The sequence below is a fragment of the Chelonoidis abingdonii genome, chromosome 3 (genome assembly GCF_003597395.2).
Source record: "Chelonoidis abingdonii isolate Lonesome George chromosome 3, CheloAbing_2.0, whole genome shotgun sequence".
NCBI classification, from domain to species: domain Eukaryota; kingdom Metazoa; phylum Chordata; order Testudines; family Testudinidae; genus Chelonoidis; species Chelonoidis abingdonii.
Genome location: NC_133771.1, coordinates 126,264,689 through 126,287,188, shown reverse-complemented (window position 1 = coordinate 126,287,188; position 22,500 = coordinate 126,264,689). Strand labels below are relative to the sequence as shown.

Genomic DNA, 22,500 nt, shown 5'->3' with positions numbered 1-22,500 from the left:
GATTGTTTGCGTCATGGTCAAACTACCATCGATTTCAGGAGCGGTGCACGTGGTAGCTGTTCTCACTATCCCATAGTTCCCACTTCGTGTTGAGAGCACAGTGCCTGATGGGGCAGAAAACACTGGCCCAGGGTGTGCTGGGTACAGGATTTCGGGATCCCACTGTGGACGCGCTAAACCGATTTTATTAGATCTGTTTTGTAATATCGGTTTAAGCTAATTCGAAATAATCGTGCAGTGTAGATGTACCCATACTCTTGGTTGATTGGGATTCTGTAATCAGCTTTGTCACAGTCTTCCTGGATAACCTGGGGCAACTTCATTTAAGTTCTCTGTGCCTGTTTTCCTACCTTTAAAAAGCTCAGACCCAAGCCAAGTTAAATTTAATGTTGAAAGAGTTTGTGAAACACTGTATTAAATGCTTTACTAAAATCCAGATATATTGCATAGCCATTCATTTTCTTATTTTATCTTTAAAAGTTATTAAGACTGTTGCAATATACCAAAGATCTTCTAATCTAATTTCAACAGGATGCAGGTGAGAGTCAGAAACCGACAAAAAGAAGTGGAGGAATGGAAGACTAAGGGTAACAATTACCAGATTATCTAGTTACTCAGTAAATCAAGTGTCTTGACAGTAGGAATGTTTTATATATCATTGGTTTGATGCACAGATAATAGGTTAGTTAAACAGGTCTGTTTTCTCAATGAGTACATTTTCTACTACATTTTATCTTTAGGGACTCTCAAAGTTTATTTGATTATGGTGGTGGGGCAAGTGCCCATCCCTGCCAGGAGGGATTAACAAGCTCCTGTGGGTGCAATCAGGTCCTACCTGGAGCATGCTGCCTCTGAAAAAAGGCAGTTCCTTAAGAGAGTAGAGCCAAATCCAGAGCCAGAGTGCCAACCCCTTAAATCCGCAGAATAGTGAATGCTGATTCGAAAGGCTGCTGAAGATCCTCTGTTGCTAGACCCTCTGGGTAAGTAGAGGATCCTCTAAACTATTTTCTGTTCTTTCAGCCCAGAATGCTCAGCCTGGGCTGCTTGGACTGCAAAGGGTTAGAGAAATCCAGCCCTAACTCAGAGAATACTGATCTATCTGCCTTGCAAAGCATGCTAGGTGGACCTGGACTGCTTTGGGGTTGAAGGACTGTTATACTTTGCCCTTTTTGTACTGCTACTTGTAGCTAGAAAGACACTAACTCGGTAACAACCCTTGTAGCTGAAGGAAGGTACTAGGAACAAAGGGAGGTACCCCTGCCCACTCTCTCAAAAGGGGGCACTCTAGAGGTAAATCCTGTCATAATTAGCTTGTTTATTTCTTTAATAGGAATCACTTTAGACAGGGTTAGCTGCATTGCTATATAGGTTTTGGCTCGTTGGATAGAAAATACATTCTTCTGAGAAATGTGTCTCCTTTACAGGTCTTTGATTAAGTTGTCTCCTCTGTAATTTATCTCCCATGGGACACTATAACACGAAGTTTTCAAAGTAAATAGAACATCTTAAATTATGGTGACACCAGTCACACCTCCCTATTTATGGTGGAGTTGAGTTTTGCACTTAAAATGCATAAGAAGAATGGCTTCCATAGAGGTACTGCCAAATTAAGCTTGAATATTGGCACGGTTACACTATAATACCATTTACTATGCAAAATGTGTTTAATGCTACCGAAGGCAACTTCCTTCAGCTTAATGTGGATTTCAGCTGTGCATGAAACAACTGTAGTTACCTTAATGTTGTAGGATACAATTCACTGTTCACAAGATACACAATTTCAAAAGCCATGGTGATTCCCAGTCTTCCTAGGGTGGCTACTGAGGTTTTCAACCACAGGATATCTGTTAACAAAGTAAATTCAAAATGCAAGGTTGATGAAATGTGTTTTACCATGTCAGCTGGAAATCATGGGGCTCATTCCATTCTCCCTTACGTGAGTTTCACATTGGTGTAACTCAGCTGAATTCAGTGGCATAACTACTGATTTATATCAGTGTAAGTGAGCAGAAGCAAACATCAGGGCTAGATTCACAAAGGAATTTAGGCACCTAATCCAACATTTAGGCACCACTGACTTTCATGAAGCCACCGCTCAGCCTGTGTCTACACCTGGAAGTGCCTAAATTTCTGCTGGGCGGGCATGCACAAAGCTGCCTAAATCCTGATGCCACCTCATAGGTAATGAAGCCCTCTTTCATGCCACAGCCCCAGCAGAATTCTCAAGCAAGGTGTTCCCCTGCCTTCCTTGTCTGCAGGGCCCACTCTGATGGGTGTGCTCAGAAGACGAGAACCTACGATTTAGTGAGCAATTTCTGGCTGTTCTGGCTGTAACTGAAAACTGATCAAGGGAAATACTTGTCACATGATGCATAATTAGACTGGGGAAGACAGTGCAACAGAAAGTCACTGAAGTCGAGATTCACAAAGAGACTGGACACTTCCACGGCTAATAAGACTATCCAGAGTTATCATTATTAATCATTGTTAATGCTAACAACAGATTTGGAAGGGATATTGGCTTTAAGCCATCTCTAACAGGGAGATGGATGAGATCTGAGGTGGAGGCAGATGACCCCAATCTGCCTACCACAGAATTTTGACACTTTCCCTAAGGCATCTGGTATTGGTCACAGTCAGAGACAGGCTAATGGACTAGATGAACACTGGGTCTGATCCAGTCTGCCAGTTCCTGTTTTCCGGTGCCTATATCTTTCTCAGAACTACCCTCCAAGCACTGTCAGGAAGAATTGCATCAGAAGGACTCTGGATCAGGTTCAAGGAAGAGTAGAACCAAAAGGGCATTGCTGCAAGGGGCGGCTCTAGGTATTTTGCTGCCCCAAGCACGGCAGGCAGGCTGCCTTCGGCGGCTCGCCTGCGGGAGGTCCCCGGTTCTGCGGATTCGGCGGCAGCCTGCAGGAGGTCTGCGGAAGCCGCAGGACCAGTGGACCCTCCGCAGGATGCCGTCGAAGACAACCTGCCTGCCTCCCTCGCAGCGACCGGCAAAGTGCCCCCCACAGCTTGCCGTCCCAAGCATGCACTTGCCGTGCTGGTGCCTGGAGCCGCCCCTGATTGTTGCCAGATATCAATGTGTGCTGGCGTCTATGGGTGTTCAAGTTTTGGCTACTCATGCTTTGTTGTGTCACCCAGGCGAGTTTGAAGACTCAGAAATCAATTCCAACCCACTGACTCAATGAAGACATTTTGCATAATGCCAGGTGTGGGATAATGAGTGGTAAATGTTGTTGCCAAGCTCCCATGATCATACCCAGATTGTGCAATCCTTTGCTTCAGGCAGGCTGCTGGTCGTTATCCAGGTGTGACATTTTGCCCCTGAAACATTTTTCTAAATCAAATTGTAATTAGAGCTGAGTCAGACTGACTTCCAAGTGGATCTGGGAAAAAATGTCTCTTGGCCTCATAGAAAAGGCCTCTAGAATCTAATAAAAAATGACAATTTGTCTATAATTTTTTTCATCATCCTATAGATTTTATAACAGAAAATTAAATGCTTGCTATGGAATTCTATAGGATGGCTCAATAAACTCTAAAAGGGACATCATTCTCTTTGAAATCTGATAAAATTTTACAGTAATTTCTAGAGAACCCTATCAAATGTTCAGAGGTCTCTGTAGATTTCATCCCTATTTAATGGTGTAGGATCTTTTCCATTAAAGACTTTAATAACACTTTTCATGAAAAAGAGAAATGCACCTGTTTTCTTTTTGTCTTGAATTTTTTGAAAAAACAATTTTTTTTGCAGGTGGAAATACGTATTTAATCCCCAAAATCTGTTTGTACGTGTGAGCATGTGTGCGTGTGCATGTGAAAATAGTGACTTTCTCCTGGCAGCAAATTCAAAGAAATCAGACACACATAAAGGTGACATCTGAGGACAGAAATAATGCAAAATTTCATCCTGGATCAATAAAAAGCAACCAAGAGTCCTGTGGCACCTTATAGACTAACAGACATATTGGAGCATAAGCTTCCACTACATGCATCTGACGAAGTGGGTATTCACCCACGAAAGCTCATGCTCCAATACGTCTGTTAGTCTATAAGAGGCCACAGGACTCTGTCGTTTTTTACAGATCCAGACTAACACGGCTACACCTCTGATACTTGACATCCTGAATAAAACTCATGAACAGAGTTGAAGCCGTTTAAATGGGAGGATGATGACTGGGACAGCTGCTTTCATAGGACAAATTTAAAGAAAATATTTTTTTCCTCTTAAACTGAATGACTGTTCGGTTGCTTTAACAGAAGGATTGTAATGACTGGGACCACAGTACTGGGCTGTCTGGTTGCATGATTGCCCTGCAGATTACCGTGCCAAATTACAAACTACTGACTTTTAGGCAATAATAAAAATACCTGATGCATAATAATGCCCATCACTGGCACCATACTTTCCATCCAAAATGCTCTGCAGAGGAGGGTAAGTACCATTTCAAACTGCTTTACAAACCAGGTGACGTGACTTACCCAAGGTCATAAAGGAAGCCAGTGGCAGAGCCAGGAACAAAACTCAGATCTCCTGATTCTCAGACCCTTGCCATTGCGGCTGGATTTATTGAAATAATTGAGCTGCTTAAACGTGTGGTGTTGTCTTAAAGTAACTTTTGAATAAACTTTAAAAATGAGGCCAATTGTAGTAAAACTGGACCCACTGAGGAATGTGTTTCTGTGAAGGATCTTTTATTGTGCTTCCAAACCCACCCATTTTCACAGGCTCCATTTTACAGCTCTTCTCTTGGGATATCTGCCTGCTAACGGTTGCCTTGTGATATAATTTCTGGAGCTGACACTGCTAAGGCTAACTAGGATTCACAACAGTGGCTTCATTCTGCTGATGACATCCTTAGGGGGAGGTGATCCTTTCTAATACATCTGATGTAGCTCCAATCTAAACTACTCTGAAGCAAAGAGCAGGGACTTCACAGTCAGGGTAAGGCTCTGTCTGTTCTCTGTCTGCCTTTAGTGTGTCGCACCTATGAATGTTTTCCTTGGGATACACAGTTCACTGTAACCACATAGTGGAGACACATCAGTTTATAGAAGAGAATCCCTCATCAGCAGTGCTGAATCACACCCCACAGTTACCCTGGTAGTCCTCGAAGCAGGACCAAGACTTTTGCGTAAGGGAAACTCAGGGGGGAATCAGGCCAGGATAGCTGGCTCTGTGCCACCTACTTCTGGCCCCTGCCCCATGTCAGGGATAGGATGGATGAAACAAGGAGTGGACAGCGCACACTGCACTCTGGAAGCCCAGGCCAATGGAATGGCCTGTTACTGTTACTGGAGCTGAGAATCTGATCAAGATCTGAAAAGACTGACCAGCAGGAAATATATCATTTAAATAGATTTGTTTCTTTTCTCAGACACTCATTTATTTGGAAATGGGAAGTTTCCCCAAACTATCAATTTCCTAGCTCCAGATCTGTATGATATATATCTTCCCAGACAGGGAATGAGTGTATTTCCCCCTTCCTCATATTTTTGTTCTGTAGTTTGCATTATCATTTGCTGACTGTATCACAACACACTTTTTATCTTCGTCCACCGCTTCAAAATCTCTTTGTGGCTTCCACTTCTCTACTCTAGGAACTTCACGAAGTAAACAGTGGATGTTCTGTAACCTGAAGTCTTTAAATCATGATTTGAGGATGCCAGTAACTGAGCCAGTGGTTAGGGGTCTATTACAGAGTGGGTGAGTGAGGTTCTGTGGCCTGCAACGTGCAGGAGGTCAGACTAGATGATCATGATGATTCTTTCTGACCTTAAAGTCTATGAGTCTGTGAGAGAAATCACTGATCTTGGGAAGCTAAGGAAAGAGTTACCTTCTGGTAAGAATGCAGTAATTAAGCATGCCACTCCTGCCACTATGTTGCTTATGGCAAATGGAAGGCGTCGGCCAATTCGATCGATTGTCAGTAAAATCAAGAGAGCTGCAGGCAATTCCACAGCTCCGGAGATGAAAAAGTCTAAGTAGAGGTTTCCTCCTATAATTCCTAGGCGCATGACAAGCCCTTGGTAAATCAGGGCACTTGTAAACCTAAACAAAAAACATTGAGACAAACACAAATGACTGTAAGCAGCTCACTCAGATTTCAAGTTTGAGAGAATCACAATACTGAAAAAATATGATGCTCAAAACCCAGCAAAATTGGGACTTACCAGGCATACATTAGAATCAGTGTGTATTTTCTCATTTGGGGAGTTCTAACCAGATCAAGAAATGATGGATTACTAACCTCTTCATCTGTAACTGTGATCTAAAGAAAAGCAAACATCGGAATCAGCAGATCATAGACAGGAACACAGGCCACCACAGCTGAACTAGTACAGCAGCTATGGAAGAGGACTCAAAATGTAATACAACTGCAAACTAATTTCCAGCTCCTTAATCTTTTGTAATGACAATATATATGCCAGAAAAAAAAAAAAAAAAACAGCTTGATTTCCAGCTCCTATTGAATTTCAGCAGAAAAAAACCTCATTTTTACTTGTAAATGGAGAAGTGGACTGTGACGAGGGTTGCCGGGGCTCAATCCTCCCTGTGGAGGAGGGGAGCCACACCGGCCTCGTCCTGTCCTTCGAAGGGTCCAGTCCCTTGGACCCACGGCCCACCGTCCAGGGACGTTCGGTCCCTAAGGAGAGGACTGAGCGCAGGTAAAGTCAATGGGGGCTCAGCCTTTGATGCAGGTGGGCACCAATAAACACAGTTTCAGTTTCTATGGGTTCTGGCCCTTGTGGAGCAGGGCAGAGCCGTGGTAAAGTCTATAGGGGCCCAGCCCTTGGGTCGGGCAGGGCACCAAACACAGTACAAAAGGCTCTAGCCCTTGTGGAGCAGGGTAGAGCAGTGGTAAAATCTATAGGGGGATTCTGCCACCCGGTTACGGGTGGCAGGGGGAACGCAGGCCCGCCCACTCCTCTGCGTTCCAGCCCGGGGCCCTATTAGTGGCGGTCGCCGCTAGTGGCAGTCAGTGGGGATCCAGACCGAAACACACTGACAGAGTGATCAGGGGGATCCTGACCGACACACACGGCCATAGGCTCGGGGCCCTCTGCAGCCTGACTGTAGTCAGCTGCCTCCGGGCTACTTCCAATTTCCCCCTCGTTTCCTACCTGGGTCGCAGGGTCGCCCAGCACCATGGGTTCCTCCCACTCAGGGCTGGGTGGTAGGTCCGGGAATACCTCCGGGAGGGCGGCCCAGGTCTGGTCCGACGGCTCCTCGGGGCCAAAGCAGGGACGGGGTAGCTCTGGCAGCTCCTCGTCGTAGCGGCAGTGGGGTAGCTCTGGCAGCTCCTCATCGTAATGGCTATGGGGTAGCTCTGGCAGCTCCTCATCGTAGCGGGCGCGGGGTAGCTCTGGCAGCTCCTGGTACCGGCCTCGGGCCTCAGCAGCCTCCCAGTGACGACAGCCGGCAGGCACATCTGCTCCCGGCGGTGGCTGGGGCCTGACTGAAGGCTGAGGCCCGGCTTTTATCTTTCCGGGTCACCGCCTGACCCTCTGAGGGGCGGGACTTCTGCCCAGTGGTTCTGCCCTGGGGGAGGATTGACGGGGCTCAACCCTCCCTGTGGAGGAGGGAAGCCACACCGCCTCGCTACACCCCCCCCCTAAGGTCCGGCCCCCGCTTGTCGGGGCTGGGTGGTTCCATCTCCTCGAGGCGGGAGAAGAAGTCCACGTTGGCGTGGTCCTTGCCGGCCCGATACCGGATGGTAAATGCATAGGGCTGCAAGGCCAAATACCAACGCATAATACGGGCATTATTGTCCTTCATCCTCATGAGCCACTGGAGTGGGGCGTGGTCCGTGACCAGAATAAACGGGCCACCCAGCAGGAAGAACCGAAGAGCCTCACAGGCCCATTTGACGGCGAGGGCCTCCTTCTCCACGGTGGCGTAATTCCACTCCCGGGGGAATAGCTTTCGGCTCATGTATAGGACGGGATGATCTCCTGCATCTCCTTCCTGTGATAAGACAGCCCCTAAACCCACATTAGACGCATCCGTCTGAAGGATGAAGGGTTTATCAAAGTCGGAACTGTAAAGAACAGGCTCCTGGCACAGGCAGTTGCCGAGCGTTTTAAACGCTGTGTCACACTCCGGGGTCCAGTGCACGGCTCGAGGACTGTTCTTCGTCAACAGCCTGGTCAAGGGTGCGGCAATCGAGACAAATTGGGGAATAAACCTCTGGCAGTACCCTACGAGCCCCAGGAAGCGCCGTACTTGGGCTTTGTTGTCGGGGTGGGGCACTCCATCAGGACCTGAACCTTCCCCATGAGAGGTTTTATTCGTCCCCACCCGACGGTATACCCGAGGTAATTAGTTTCCTCCCAGGCTATCCGGCACTTCCTGGGGTTCGCGGTTAACCCCGCCTCTTGAAGGGTGCGGAGGACTGCCGCGACCTGATTCAGATGTCCGTCCCAGCAGCGGCTGTGGATCACAACATCGTCCAGGTAGGCGGTGGCATATTCCTGGTGCGGCCGCAAGAGGCGATCCATAAGCCGCTGAAAGGTCGTGGGGGCACCATGGAGGCCGAAGGGCATTCGGGTAAATTGGTATAGCCCGGATGGAGTAGCAAAGGCGGTCTTTTCCTTGGATGCCTCCCCGAGGGGGATCTGCCAGTACCCCTTACTAAGTTCCAGCGTCGTGATGTAGCGGGCATCACCCAGGCGGCCGAGTAACTCGTCGATCCGGGGCATCGGGTAGGCGTCAAAACGGGAGATGGCGTTCACCTTCCGGAAGTCAATACAGAAGCGCCGGGAGCCGTCCGGCTTAGGTACCAGAACCACCGGGCTGCACCATTCACTCCGGGATGGCTCAATGACCCTTAAGGCTAACATTGCCTGGACCTCGTCCTCAACCTCCTGGTGCATTCGGTATGGGATGGGCCGAGTCGTTTCCCTGATGACTTTCCCGGGCTCAGTGAGGACCTGGTGAGAGGCGGCGGCCGTGCAGCCCGGTAGCGCCGTGAAGGTCCAGCGAAAGGCCCGCAAGAGACACTGGGCCTGCTCTCGTTGCTCCTCCGTCAGGGCACTCCCTAGGGCAGGCTCTGCCACATCCTCCGTCAGGGCCGCTTCCGGCCCTAGCTCTGACTCTGGCGGGCAGGGGTCAATCAATAAGCCCTCTTGGTCCTGCCACGGCTTCAGCAGGTTGACGTGGTAGAGCTGCCTCTCCTTGCAGCGGCCCGGCTGGCGAATCTCGTAGTTGACGGGCCCCACCCTTCGAAGCACCTCATAGGGCCTTGACAAAGTGCCAACAACTTTGATTTGCTGGAGAGAAGGAGGAGGAGAACCCGGTCTCCGGGGGCAAATGCCCACAGTTGCGTGCCCTGGTTGTAGTTCCGCTCCTGCCTCCCTTGGGCCGCCTTGAGGTTTTCCTTCGCCAGGGTTCCTGCCTGCATTAGGTGTTCCTGCAACCGGAGGACGTATTGAAGAAGCCCTGGGTTGGGGAGGCCGATTGTTCCCACGTCTCCTTCATTAGGTCCACTAGGCTCCGTGGCCTCTGCCCATATAGGAGTTCAAATGGGGAAAACTTGGTGGAAGCCTGCGGGACCTCCCAGATAGCGAGGAGTAGTGGCAGGAGGAGTTGGTCCCAATGATGCAGGTCTTCTGGCGGGAACCGTCTCAGCATACCTTTGAGGGTACGATTGAAGCGCTCCACCAGCCCGTCCGTCTGGGGGTGGTAGATAGAGGTACGGAGCTACTTAACCCCCAGGAGTCGGCAGACCTGGTTCAGTAACCGGGAGGTGAAGTTCGTGCCCTGGTCCGTCAGAATCTCCTTGGGCAACCCCACGCGGGAAAACACCTTCACTAACTCACCCGTGATGGTTCGGGCCGTGATGCTCCGCAGTGGGATGGCCTCCGGGAATCGGGTGGCATAGTCGATCAGGACCAGGACATACTGAAATCCTGCCGTGCTTCATGGCAGCGGGCCCACCAGGTCCATGGCGACGCGCTTGAACGGTGTATCAATCAGGGGCATGGGGACGAAGGGTGCCTTGGGTGTCCGGGGTGGGGCGGCCAGTTGACACCCCGGGCAGGAACTACAATACTGCTGCACGTCCCCATCTATCCCTGGCCAATAGAACCGGGCCCGAATCCATGCCAGGGTCTTCTCATGCCCCAAGTGCCCCGCTGCCGGTATGTTGTGGACCAAGCTCATTACAGCCCGACGATGGCATCGGGGCACCAGAAGCTGGGTTCAAGGCTCTGGCTTGTGGGGGTCCCGCTCGACCCGGTAAAGTCTGTCCCGCCGGAGCTCGAAGTGGGGCCACTGCGTAGCCCGGCCCGAGTCAATGACCGACCCGTCAATGGCCGCAAGTTGCTCATAGGCCTGTCGGAGCGAGGGGTCGGCCCACTGGTCTCAACAAAAGTCCGTGTCGAAGTGGGGCGCGGGGGGTCTCCTTTGGTTGGAGCCTCAGCTTCTGAGGTTTCCACTCCGGTTTCCCTGGGGCCCTCCTCGGTCTTCTCCGGGGGTTCCGGGGGCTCGGCCGCCAGGGCCGGTATGGATCGAAGGAGTCCCTCGAAGGTGGGCCAGTCGCGCCCCAAAATGACCGGGTAGGCCAGACGGGGGGCCACCCCGACAATCAGCAACCGGGTTAGGCCATTGACGGTTAGTCGGGCCCGAGCACTTGGGTATGGGCGAACGTCTCCGTGGATGCACTGGAGGTGAATGGGTTCCAGACCGGGGTCGATCGGCGGGCCCAGGGCCTGACAGACCAACGTTTGCCCACAGCCGGAGTCCACCAGGGCCGTCGTGGCTCGATCCCCCACGACCACCGGGATCATGAGCTTAGGGGGCTGAGGTCGGCGAGCCCGACCTTTCCCGGCGTATACCTGCCCATTGTCACACTCCATCGTGGGGCAGTCCCTCTGTAAGTGGCCGGCCCTCCCACACCCAAAGCAGGGTCCTATTTCTGAGTGCCCACGCCGGGGCCCGGTGGCCGGAGGGCTTCGGGGCCCGCGGCGAGGCTCTGATGGGCCCGCGAGGGAGGCACCGGAGCCTGAAGGCAGGTCAGGCTCTGAACGATGGGTCTGAGGGGCCGGTTCGGGGGCCCGTCTGTGACCTTGGCCCCGTGGTCCAGACGGGGTGAACCCCCTCCTTCCTGCGTGGGTTTGGTTGGGTCCCGGAGCTGGGGCCCAAAGGGCGGGACCCACTGAGGCCTCAGCAGCAAGGAAGTCCTCCATCAGGGAGACCGCGGCCCCCAGGGTGGAGGGTCGGTGGCGGAGGACCGAGGCCCGTCCTCGGGCAGACAGGATGTGCACAAACTGTTCGAGAATCACTTGCTCCGTTACTTCCTCCGCCGTACGGGTTTCGGGCTGCAGCCAGTGGCGACAGGTTTCTTTTAGACCTTGGGTGACCAATCGAGGGCGAGTGCCGGTTGGGTATGCCTGACTCCAGAACCGTTGTCTGAACGTTTCGGGACTGACGTCCAGCGCGTCAAGAATCATCGCCTTCACCCGGTCATAGTCGCGGGCATCCTCCGCCGACAGCCCGCGGTGGGCCAGCTGAGCTGGCCCGGTCAGGTAGGGGGCCAAGAGAGTGGCCCATTGAGCCCGGGCCCACCCTGCAACTAGAGCCACCCGCTCAAATGTGACCAAGAAGGCCTCCCGGTCGTCCCCCGGGCCCATCTTGGTCAGGCGCAGGGGTGCCGGCGACCGGGGACCTCCGGTGTCCTCTCCCGTGGCCCCATCGGCGGGTCGAGTGGCAGTCCCGAAAAGCGTCTGTAGTTGGGCCCCCAGTTGCTGGATAAGCTGCTGTTGCTGCTCCAGCTGGGCGGCCTGCTGCTGTCGCTGCTGCTGGAGGAGGGCGGCATCTCGTTGTTGCTGTTGCTCACGAAGGGCGGTCTGTTGCTGTTGCTGCTGCAGGAGTTGTGCCGCTTGCTGCCGCTCCTGGCTTTCGGCCAGCAGTTGGAACAGCCATTCCAGATCCATGTCTTGGTTCGGGGAACGTGGACTATCTTAGCGCCCCCTACCAGCCCCTTTCTCACAGGGGCTAGGGGTTCGACTCCCCACTTCTGGTACCAGTTGTGACGACGGTTGCCGGGGCTCAACTCTCCCTGTGGAGGAGGGGAGCCACACCGGCCTTGTCCTGTCCTTCGAAGGGTCCAGTCCCTTGGACCCACAGCCCACCATCCGAGGACATTTGGTCCCTAAGGAGAGGACTGAGCGCAGGTAAAGTCAATGGGGGCTCAGCCTTTGATGCAGGTGGGCACCAATAAACACAGTTACAGTTTCTATGGGCTCTAGCCCTTGTGGAGCAGGGTAGAGCAGTGGTAAGGTCTATAGGGGGATTCTGCCACCCGGTTACGGGTGGCAGGGGGAACGCAGGCCCGCCCACTCCTCTGCGTTCCAGCCCGGGGCCCTATTAGTGGCGGTCGCCGCTAGTGGCAGTCAGTGGGGATCCAGACCGAAACACACTGACAGAGTGATCAGGGGGATCCTGACCGACACACACGGCCATAGGCTCGGGGCCCTCTGCAGCCTGACTGTAGTCAGCTGCCTCCGGGCTACTTCCAATTTCCCCCTCGTTTCCTACCTGGGTCGCAGGGTCGCCCAGCACCATGGGTTCCTCCCACTCAGGGCTGGGTGGTAGGTCCGGGAATACCTCCGGGAGGGCGGCCCAGGTCTGGTCCGTGGCTCCTCGGGCCGAAAGCAGGGACGGGTAGCTCTGGCAGTCGTCGTCATACGCGGCGGCGGTAGCTCTGGCAAGCCCTTCATCTGCGGCGCGGGTAGCTTCTGGCAGCTCTCCGTCTTAGCGGCTATGGGGGTACGTCTTGGCGCTTCCTTCGTCGTAGCGCAGCTGTAGCTCTGCAGCCCTCATCGTAATGCTATGGTAGTCCTGGCAGTCCTCGTCGTAGCGGCGCGGGTAGCTCTGGCAGTTCCTGTACCCCGTGCCTGGCTCAGCAGCCTCCGCCAGTGATGAGAGCCGGCAGGCACGTCTGCTCCCGGCGGCAGCTGGGGCCTGACTGAAGGTTGAGGCCCGGCTTTTATCCTTCCGGGTCGCCGCCTGACCCTCTGAGGGGCGGGACTTCTGCCCAGTGGTTCTGCCCTGGGGGATGATTGACGGGGCTCAACCCTCCTTGTGGAGGAGGGGAGCCACACCGCCTCGCTACATGGACTCAGAGGTCCCTGGGAGGCAATAAACCTGCCACCTTGCAATGCCATTTTTACAGCTGCTTTTCAGAGCAGAGTTGAACTTTAAGGGTGACTCAGAGAACGTACTCGATTGTGAGTTCACAGCCAGCCACTGAAATTGTAATAGGTAATGGTCAGAACAAAGGGGTGGGTCTGCAGAGAAGAGATGGAGAGAGTAAACAACAATGGCCTTGACAGTGTTTTTTGATCCTACAGCTGAGTAGCAGGAGGAAAAGGAGGGAGGAGGACATTGTCAAGAAGTGAGGCCAGGGTGGAAAAGCCCAAAACAGAGAAAGATTAATAATGTTTTCCTTCCCCACAGGACTGGCGCCAGTGTTTTTGGCGCCCTAGGCGCACGGCCATTTCGCCGCCCCACGCGCTGCTCCCACGGCTCCGGTGGACCTGCCGCAGGCGTTCCTGTGGAGGGTCAGCTGGTCCCATGGCTCTGGTGGAGCTGCTGCCGGCGTGCCTGCGGGTGGTCCACCGGAGCCGCGGGACCAGCGGACCATCCGCAGGAACACCTGCGGCAGGTCAACCGTAGCCGCCTGCCACCCCCCACCCCCCGAAAAATGCCGCCTCCCAATAATCCTAGTGCCCTAGGCGATTGCCTAGGTCGCCTAAATGGAAGCGCTGGCCCTGCTTTCCCAAAACATTTAAATGAAGCAGAAGTCAATGGGCCTTCAGAATGTTCTAATACTTAAGAATGTGCCCAAGCATTTTGCTGATTTAGGCCTTTTCCTTAAAAATCTACAAATTATTTAGAAATATCAGTTAAGCAACCCTCCCCTGAGACAAGGAGGAAGTATTTTCTCCATTTTACAAGTCGGTAAAATGATGATGAGAAAGCACACATGATTAGGGCCTGTCTGTACAAACAATTAGACTGTGGCAAACTGGGATGTGAATCTATCCCATGCTAGCCGCCTGCAGTTTAACTGTCTGCATGTGCTCTGCGGATGCATGTTAACAGTTCACTAATGCACTTTGAGCTACTCCCAGTTCAAGGAGGACTAGTGCAAAGCTCTCTCACGAACCGTTAATGCGCATTAGCAGGGAGCGCATGAACAGTTAGACCCACAGCACGCCAGATTCATACCCACGCTTGCTGTGATCTTCATGTTGACAAGCCTTTAGCCAAGGTAATACAACAAATCAACAACAGAATCAGGAGTAGAACCCAGGAGTCTTGATTGAGATTTTTAAAGCAGTGCAAGGGATTTAGTTCCACATAGTCAGTGGAAGAAGTGTGGCTAAATCCCCTGTGTTGCTTTGAAAATCTCAGTCCCCTGACATCTACATCTTCAACTGCACATCTACCAATGTGATATATGCCATCATGTACCAGCAATGCCACTCTGCCATGTACATTGGCCAAACCAGACAGTCTCTACGCAAAAGAATAAATGGACACAAATCTGACATCAGGAATCATAACATTCAAAAACCGGTAGAACACTTCAGCCTCTCTAACCACTCAGTGACAGACGTGAAGGTGGCAATTTTGCAACAGAAAAGCTTCAAAAACAGACTCCAGTGAGAAACTGCTGAGCTTGAATTAATATGCAAACTAGATACTATTAACTGGGGTTTGAATAGAGACTGGGAGTGGCTGGGTTATTACACATATTGAATCTTTTCCCCATGTTAAGTATCCTCACACCTTCTTGTCAACTGTCTAAAATGGGCCATCTTGATTATCACTACAAAAATTTTTTTTCTCCTGCTGATAATAGCTCATCTTAATTAATTAGCCTCTTACAGTCGGTATGGCTTCTTCCACTTTTTCATGTTCTCTGTATGTATAAATATCTTCCCACGATATGTTCCACGGAAGCTCATGCTCAAATAAATTTGTTAGTCTCTAAGGTGTCACAAGTACTCCTGTTCTTTTTGCAGATACAGACTAACACGGCTGCTACTCTGAAACCCATAAAAAGAGATGTGATTGTGGAAAGAGAAAGAAGGACCCCCCACCACTTTATACCATCTGTGCTGTGTAGTCAATGGAAATGACTTTCTGTTTTGGAGGGAGAATGGGGCCAAAGGGAATGTAGAGGCAGAGACCATGCTGATTGGTGAGGAGAACAGTAAACCTCGTCAAACAGCATTGTCCAGTGATCTGATTCTAGTTCGGCCAAGGCTGTACACATTAATTTTATTTTGTATTTATTCCTCATGTCATAAGATATAACCTAAACTTTTCAGAGAGATAAACAGCCTTAGAGTGGACTTTTAACACCTCCTTTAGCAAAAAGAGTGTCCCAGAGCATTGGAAGTGTTAATGAAACTCCAGTCTGCCCTGGGTTCTCTTCCATTCCTTCTCATCATTGCTAGAAACCCTCTTCCCATCTTTACAGCTACTTTGTTTTCTGTAATGCAATTAGACGTTTTCTCAAAGTTGCTTCCACTCTTTACATGGTAGCTCCATTTTTTAATCCTACAATTTGTTTGTCAGGCATTCATTTACAGTCCAGATCAGAATCTGCTGTTTGTTGGCATTTATTATGCTTACACTCATGAAGGTGATAAAGCTGCCTTAATTTTGTTTATAAGAACACGTTGGCAGTGACCAGTATGTGAACCTTGTGCAAATATGGTATTCATTTTCCCATGCAAAGATAAATCAAGCAGTCTTAACCCAATGCACTGTCTGTCTCAAGTGCCATTAACACTAGTTGGAAATAATATTTGAGTATGATTTATGGGCTGGGGGGGAAGGACATTAAAATCATTGCAAAAAACCTCTCAACTCTTTTAAGGTCAAATTTTGGCCTCACTGAAATCAATGAGAATTTTCTCATTGACTTCAGTGCAGCCAGAGTTTCACCCTTAGTACCCAAGTACATGTTATATCCCAACCCTGGGAACAGCAAAGAGATTTTGTATAAAATGATTAACTTCATCAATTCCTATCTCATTGTTTCTACAGTGGTTTTAAAAATTCCAGTAAAAGTTGTGCACTTCACAAGCTTTGGTGCTGATCCGGCAAACTTTATGCACTGTGATAGTCTCCAGTTCAGCAGCCCATGCCTATTCAGCATAGCACCAAGCCTAGTCTTCACTATGGGGAGACAGATGCTTCTGCAATCCATGTTGCAGGGATCAATTTCGCGGGTGTAGTGAAGACCTGCTAAATCAATGGCAAAGCGTCCTCCGGTGGGCCCCAGTATTCCAGCTCTCGGAGACAAGTAAGGGAAGTCGACTGGAGAGCGTTTCCCATTGACACAACACATTGAAAACACTGGAGTAAGCCAGCCTAAGCTACGTTGACTCCAGCTACGTTATTCACATAGTTGGAGTAGCATAACTTAGGTTGACTTACCCCCGTAGTGAAGATAAGCCCTAACAAGCTATTGAAGTCAGTGGGACTTAAACATACACTTTAAGAGCAGTGCTGAATTACAGTCACAATGTATAAAATTAAGAATATGTGTAAGTCTTTGCAGCATCAGGACCTTAATAACATGAGCAAAATCTTCTGTGCATGTTCAGAGTATGATTTTCCAAGGCTTACATCTCTGTCTAATCAACATCAGTTTTCACAAGAATACTCCAAGTCATTTCTCCTCAGAGAGGATAATATCCACATCTATCCCAGCCATTTTAATGCAAGAGATCTTTTTTTAAAAATACAAGATATTTTTCTGTAATGGGAAAATAATTTGTTGCTCTCTCCTGTAACTTACAAATGGATGAAGTCATTTTGCACAAATGTTCACAAAACATTCACCCTTGGGCAGAGACCAACCATGAAACATTTCAGCTTGAAAAATGAAATTTGAGGGAAATTATGCAGAACTGAGAACGGGGGTTACACTGGAAACAACATTTAATAAATTATGACCAGTCCCCTACTATCACAATGCTGTAACACAAATACTGAACAAAACAATGCTCATCTGTCTTTGCATCACACTCATGACTAGAACTAGTCGGAAAATATAGCAACAAAGCAGAAGTGTTATGCAGAGACATATTGGTTTCAATGAATATTTAATCAGGAAAGTTTCAGGGTCTGAGGGAAAGGAGCCAAGAGAGAGATCGAGAGAGACTCTCTTGATGGTTAGGCACTGGTCTGGGATGTGGGACACTCAGGTTCAAAGCCCTGCTCTGCCTGATTCAGAGTAGAGGTTTTTCATTCCCAGATCACTCTGAATCAGGCAGAGCAGGGTCCTAACCCCACCCCCCCCCTCACGCACACTCATTCTCCGTCTCTCTCAATCAAAAGCTCAGGTTTCAACACAATTATGTTTTTGAGAAAACATTCGAAAGGCTTTTGTCTTGTTCTAGTGTGGAACAAAACCAACTTTTCAGAACCGTGAAAGTTGCAGTGAAATAGAAGTGTCCTCCATTCACCTCTATTCATCAAGATGGTATCTGACTGCCAAGAAAGGCTGCAATTTTCTGGGCATCTAATCTTAGCCAAAGTCTATCCATGTCCTTATGGATTCTCTCTCTCTCTCTCTGTCTACACACTAATGGCTTTATAAAGCTGGAGATAATTATCTGGAAGAGAATTCTGGTGTGAGTAAAAATGAGAGATGAACTTGACCTCCTATTAATGAACTTCCTGAAACATCACTGTGTCTGGGCACAGCACCAGGAATAAGGGAAACTGTATATCAAAAAGGTCCCAGGAACAGATCCAAAGTGTAGCTCAGATATTACTTAAGATTAAGCAGTTGCAGCTGTGAACTGGGGTCACAACTGTGACTATTTCTTAAGAATGTCCGCTGAGATCTTAATAAGCTTGATGGGAAAAGATACATGTCTCTATATTCTAAGGTCCAGGTTTTTAAAATACTGAAGTGTAGAAAGGAGAGATTAAAATGAGAACATGAACAGTTTTACTCACTTCTATCTCACTCATGTGTCTTTCCACTTCATTTCTCTCTTAACTGTTTCAGTTTACACTCCTGCAGAAGATGCTATTCCAATCTGGCTAGTTTACCCCACTCAATCGCTTGGTCTGAGGGTGAGACTGACATCATCTTGGCCTGCATAATGGAAATGGTTTACTAATTTCTGGCCTCACCTTTCACTGGTCATCAAAACCTTGTCCATCATACTGCTTCACTTATCTACAGCCATTCAGTCCTCTAATTATATTCTGTTGGCTAAGTAAATGAGTGGCCCAATATGCTGCCTATTGCCACACACAAAAATGTCATTAATGTAAGGTTGCTCCTGTGATTAATATAATGCTCATGGAAACTCCATAACAAGAACATTATGACAATTACACAAAACTATGCACTAAAAATCATGGAAATGACTAGTTAAGGAAATGTATATGAATATTTCAACATATTCATCCCTGCTAATATATGAATATCTATAAAACATATAACTAATGATATATGTGTGTGTTAAAATAGTTTGCAAGGGTGTCAGGCAGGTCAAAGTTTAGCTTGTTTGTGAAATATGTCGGGTGAACTCTTACATTTCAAAGTTGTCATTAATTGAATGTATGAATTACAAGGGTAATGGAATATTTACACACTAATTTCTGTGCTTTTTCACACAGGTTTTTTTTTTTTTGCAATGGAATATGCAGTTTTTATGAGGGCTATATTTATCATAGGAGCAACCATGAGTGAGTGACTCTGGGTGTGAGTTGTGACTAAGAAAAAATGTCTTTGAATTACAGTGTAAATAAAATCATGCAGATTTGGGCAAAGCTGTCCACTTTTGTGGAGGAAGAACAACAACTTGAAGGGATAGATGCCTAATCTTCTGTCCAAGGTCAGTGAGGAAATATCTTTTATTGGACTAATTTCTGTTGGTGAGAGAGACAAGATTTCGAGCTTACATAGAGCTGAAGTGGAGCTCTATGAAAATCAGGGTCAACATAGTATATTGTGGCACAGTCTCTTTCAAATTAGCATGTGTAAGGTTGTGAGTCTGTCATGGAGGTCACGAATTCCATGACTTTCCATGACCTCCATGACTTCCTCAGCAGCAGGTGCAGCTGGCCTGGGGACTACCTGAGCAGCTAGGACAGCCCCTGGGCTAGCCATGCCAGCCGGTGCTGGGGCAGGCTTGGGCCACCTCCCCCATCCCCCAGCAGCAGCAGAAGTTTGGGTGTGGGAGGGGGCTCAGGACTGGGGGTTGAGGCATGGGAGGGGGTGAGGGCTCTGGGTGGCACTTACCTCAGGGGGCTCCTCAGAAGTGGGGACATCCCAGTGCTTGGGGAGGAGGCACCAATGTGGTCGTGCCTCTGCCTAGTAGCTGAGAGATGTTGCTACTTCCCAGACCCCCGCCAGTCCCCTTGGCACCCCCTGGGGCCATGCCACCAGCATCCACAGCATCCCTTGGGGCTGCCTGCCCCCAAGCATCCACAGTGCCCCCCAAGCTGCCCCCTCCGAATACCTGTGGCACCCCTGGGCCAGCTCCCTCCCCAGGATTTAGTCAGGGGTAGATAGTACAAGTCATGGACTGGTCACGGGCCATGAATTTTTGTTTACTGCCTGTGACCTGTCCATGACTTTTAACAAAAATACCCATGACTAAAACATAGCTTTAGTCATGTGTAATAACCAGAAGGCCTCCCAGGGTAATGAATCTCTGATATGCAGACAAACTCAGGTCTGCATGCTCAGAGTCTGTAGGAACCATCTTTTTATGCAACTTTTAATGACTATTTTAGTTTAAACTTTATATCCCTGGAGTCACTCTGGGTTCCTGAGGTACAGGGCTGCAGCATACCCACAAGGAAGATATTCTCAGCTGCCTGACCATGTTAGGAAGCACAACAGTTAGTGTTCAAGCTGCACAAAAAAGTCATTGACAGCAAACCTCCTCGCCCAGTGAAAAAAGAGAGAGGCAGTTTTGTTACTTCAAACCCGTGAATCATAGATAAAATCTATCCTCTAACCCATTTGGGAGTTATTGTGAAACTTTACTAATGATGTGCTGAGTGAATATTTCCCATAAACATATTTTCTTTACCATTAACAAATTAATTATTCCTTTAAAAAGATCTTAATATGGTCAGTGATGGATAGACTGCAGTCCTTTAGGGATCTTCGCCAGTGAAGCTAATGATTTAAAACACATCTTCTAAGGCGAGCCTGTGGAGTTCTGAAGTCTGGCATTTAAGTTCCAAGCCTAGCTTGTAGACAATGCCTAAAGATCTCTTAACTCACTGTTGCTGATAGGCAACAGTGTCTACATGTCCAAAGCTAAAAAGTACACTTTTGAAACCATTCAGTGTGATGAGATATAGTACATGGCCATATGTAATGCCATAACACTATGACAATGTATACTTAACCACATCAGTCCTTTCACCTCCATCTCGGGCCACAAGAGAATTCTGATTCCATCAGGTATCCTCCCTTTTGCAAATGGTGAACTCATAGTCAATAGAGATTCTGCTTCCCCTAGTTTAAATTTTGGCCATCCCTTCCCTCCTGTGGAGAAACTCTTGGGAGGAGGGCAAATTTGTGGGTTTAAATTCAGAGCTCCTGTTAGATCCTCCCTTTGGGCAGGAGGGGTTTGGGACCCAGTGGACCAGCCAAACGAAGCAGCAGCAACTCCCCAAAACTCTGATGCCTCCGTGTGATTTGCCAGGTCTCCTGGACCCTCATTCCCTCAAGTGAAGGTCCAGGAGTACTGGCAAACCATGTGCAGGTTCAGTGTGTAAGTTCATGCTGCAAGGAGCAGCGCAAGCTTTCATGCAGCTATCCATATATGATGGACTAGGAGAGGAGCATGAACAACGGTGTCATTGCACAGTAGTGCTGATGCTGCTCACTTAAAACTGCAGTATGCTTGAACAACACTTCCATGCCTTAGTCCTTTCTCCTCCCCCTACAGTCGGTATGCCCTCTAAAATTCAGTGCAGACCTTAGCAAGCAGAATAGGAATGGAGGGGTTATTGTGCTGTGCACACTATGTTTAATAACAGCATCACAGTAGCAATCAAAGACTCAAATCAGAATTAGGGTATCCTTGTGCTAGGCTTCCTACAAATACATAAAAAGACACAGTCTCTACTCTGCAACTCAATTTAAGGCCCCTTTGCCACGTTGTTCCTACTCCTTTGCTCTGAACCACAAGGTCTGTAATTAGGGCTGACCAAGAAAAACATCATTACAAGAAATATGACCAAAAAATAAAATGAGAAACAACTTTGTTAGGGAATCTTATTAACCAGCTCCCTCCCTCCCCCCTGCCACTAAGTACTTAGAACCCACTCCCTTGTTCAACCTTTATTTTTCAGCACTGAGATAAATATCAGCTCCACAATGAGACTAATGGACACATCCTCCACATGAGGTATGTCAGCAGACAGACCACTGCACAATACTGTCTGAGTATAAGCCATTATGAAGCCATTACGATGGCCTCTACTGATTTAAGATGTCTAGCATAGTTCTTTAAGATATGGGATGTTTAGTGGGAATTTTACATTAGTCACTCAGCCCTCCCATCTCTTAAGACTTCTTTGAAATGTTCTAATATCAACCCGTGTCCTTTCAATAAACCTACTTCTTCCTTCTCATGGGAAAAGAAAAGTGAGCCAGACAATCTGTTCATGATGTTATACGGTAAAATTCTTCTAAGTCAAACAGAATATATTCTAGCAGAATTGAAAGGACACTAATTAAAGATCAAACAAAACTGGAGCAAACATATGGTAAGTACCTCAGAGTAATGCGGAGAGAGATATTTTCCATTGTGCTTGGCAATGGTGTGCATAATGTTTAATGCCTTTTCTCCTTTTTTGCGTGTCAGTAGCCAGCGTGGAGATTCAGGAACTGCCCTGTAAAAGCACAGAGGGAGGCAAGGATTTTGCTTAATTGTGTCTTTAGAAAACCATGGGAATCATCACCCGCATTAACACCTAATGCAGTAATTCTTCAGCCTCTCAACAAGATAGAAATTATACCCAGCTCCCCAGTTAACTTTCAGCTTGACTCTCAAAATACTTCATGCCATGGACAACCAGAAAGGTCCATGGAGCACAGCTTGAGAACTAGTAGATTGTTTACAGTTCACATGCAACATTCAGCCATTTATCTTTATCTTTTTTATTAAATAGTTGTTAGGTCTTGCTCAACTTTCCTGAAAGTTTCCTAAGGCCCAGAAGCTGGGTAACATAGGGAATTGGTGACAGGACATGTAATTTTTTGCATCTACATTGGAGGACCTAATCTAGCTCAGATCAAATGGTTGATTGACAGTCTAAGTGAAAGGAGTTCTTGACCTGGCCTAGTTATTAGCATTGCCCTGCAGTAGTAGCTGTGTTGGTCCCAGAATATTAGAGACGCAGGTGGGTGAGGTAATATCTTTTATTGGAACAACTTCTCTTGGTGGGAGAGAGAAGCTTTTGAGCCACACAGA

The 22,500-nt window shown here is 48.5% G+C and overlaps 1 protein-coding gene across 1 annotated transcript in view; it reads right to left on the bottom strand.

Moving 5' to 3' along the window:
* Positions 1–22,500, bottom strand: part of SLC22A3 (solute carrier family 22 member 3) — a 59,877-nt gene that overhangs the window by 14,007 nt on the left and 23,370 nt on the right. The window contains exons 5-8 of the mRNA XM_032793195.1: positions 21,802–21,919; positions 6,184–6,281; positions 5,847–6,061; positions 1,736–1,844 (exon numbers count right to left, since the gene is read on the bottom strand). Coding sequence (XP_032649086.1) covers positions 1,736–1,844; positions 5,847–6,061; positions 6,184–6,281; positions 21,802–21,919 — 540 coding nt within the window. The remainder of the gene's footprint in view (positions 1–1,735; positions 1,845–5,846; positions 6,062–6,183; positions 6,282–21,801; positions 21,920–22,500) is intronic.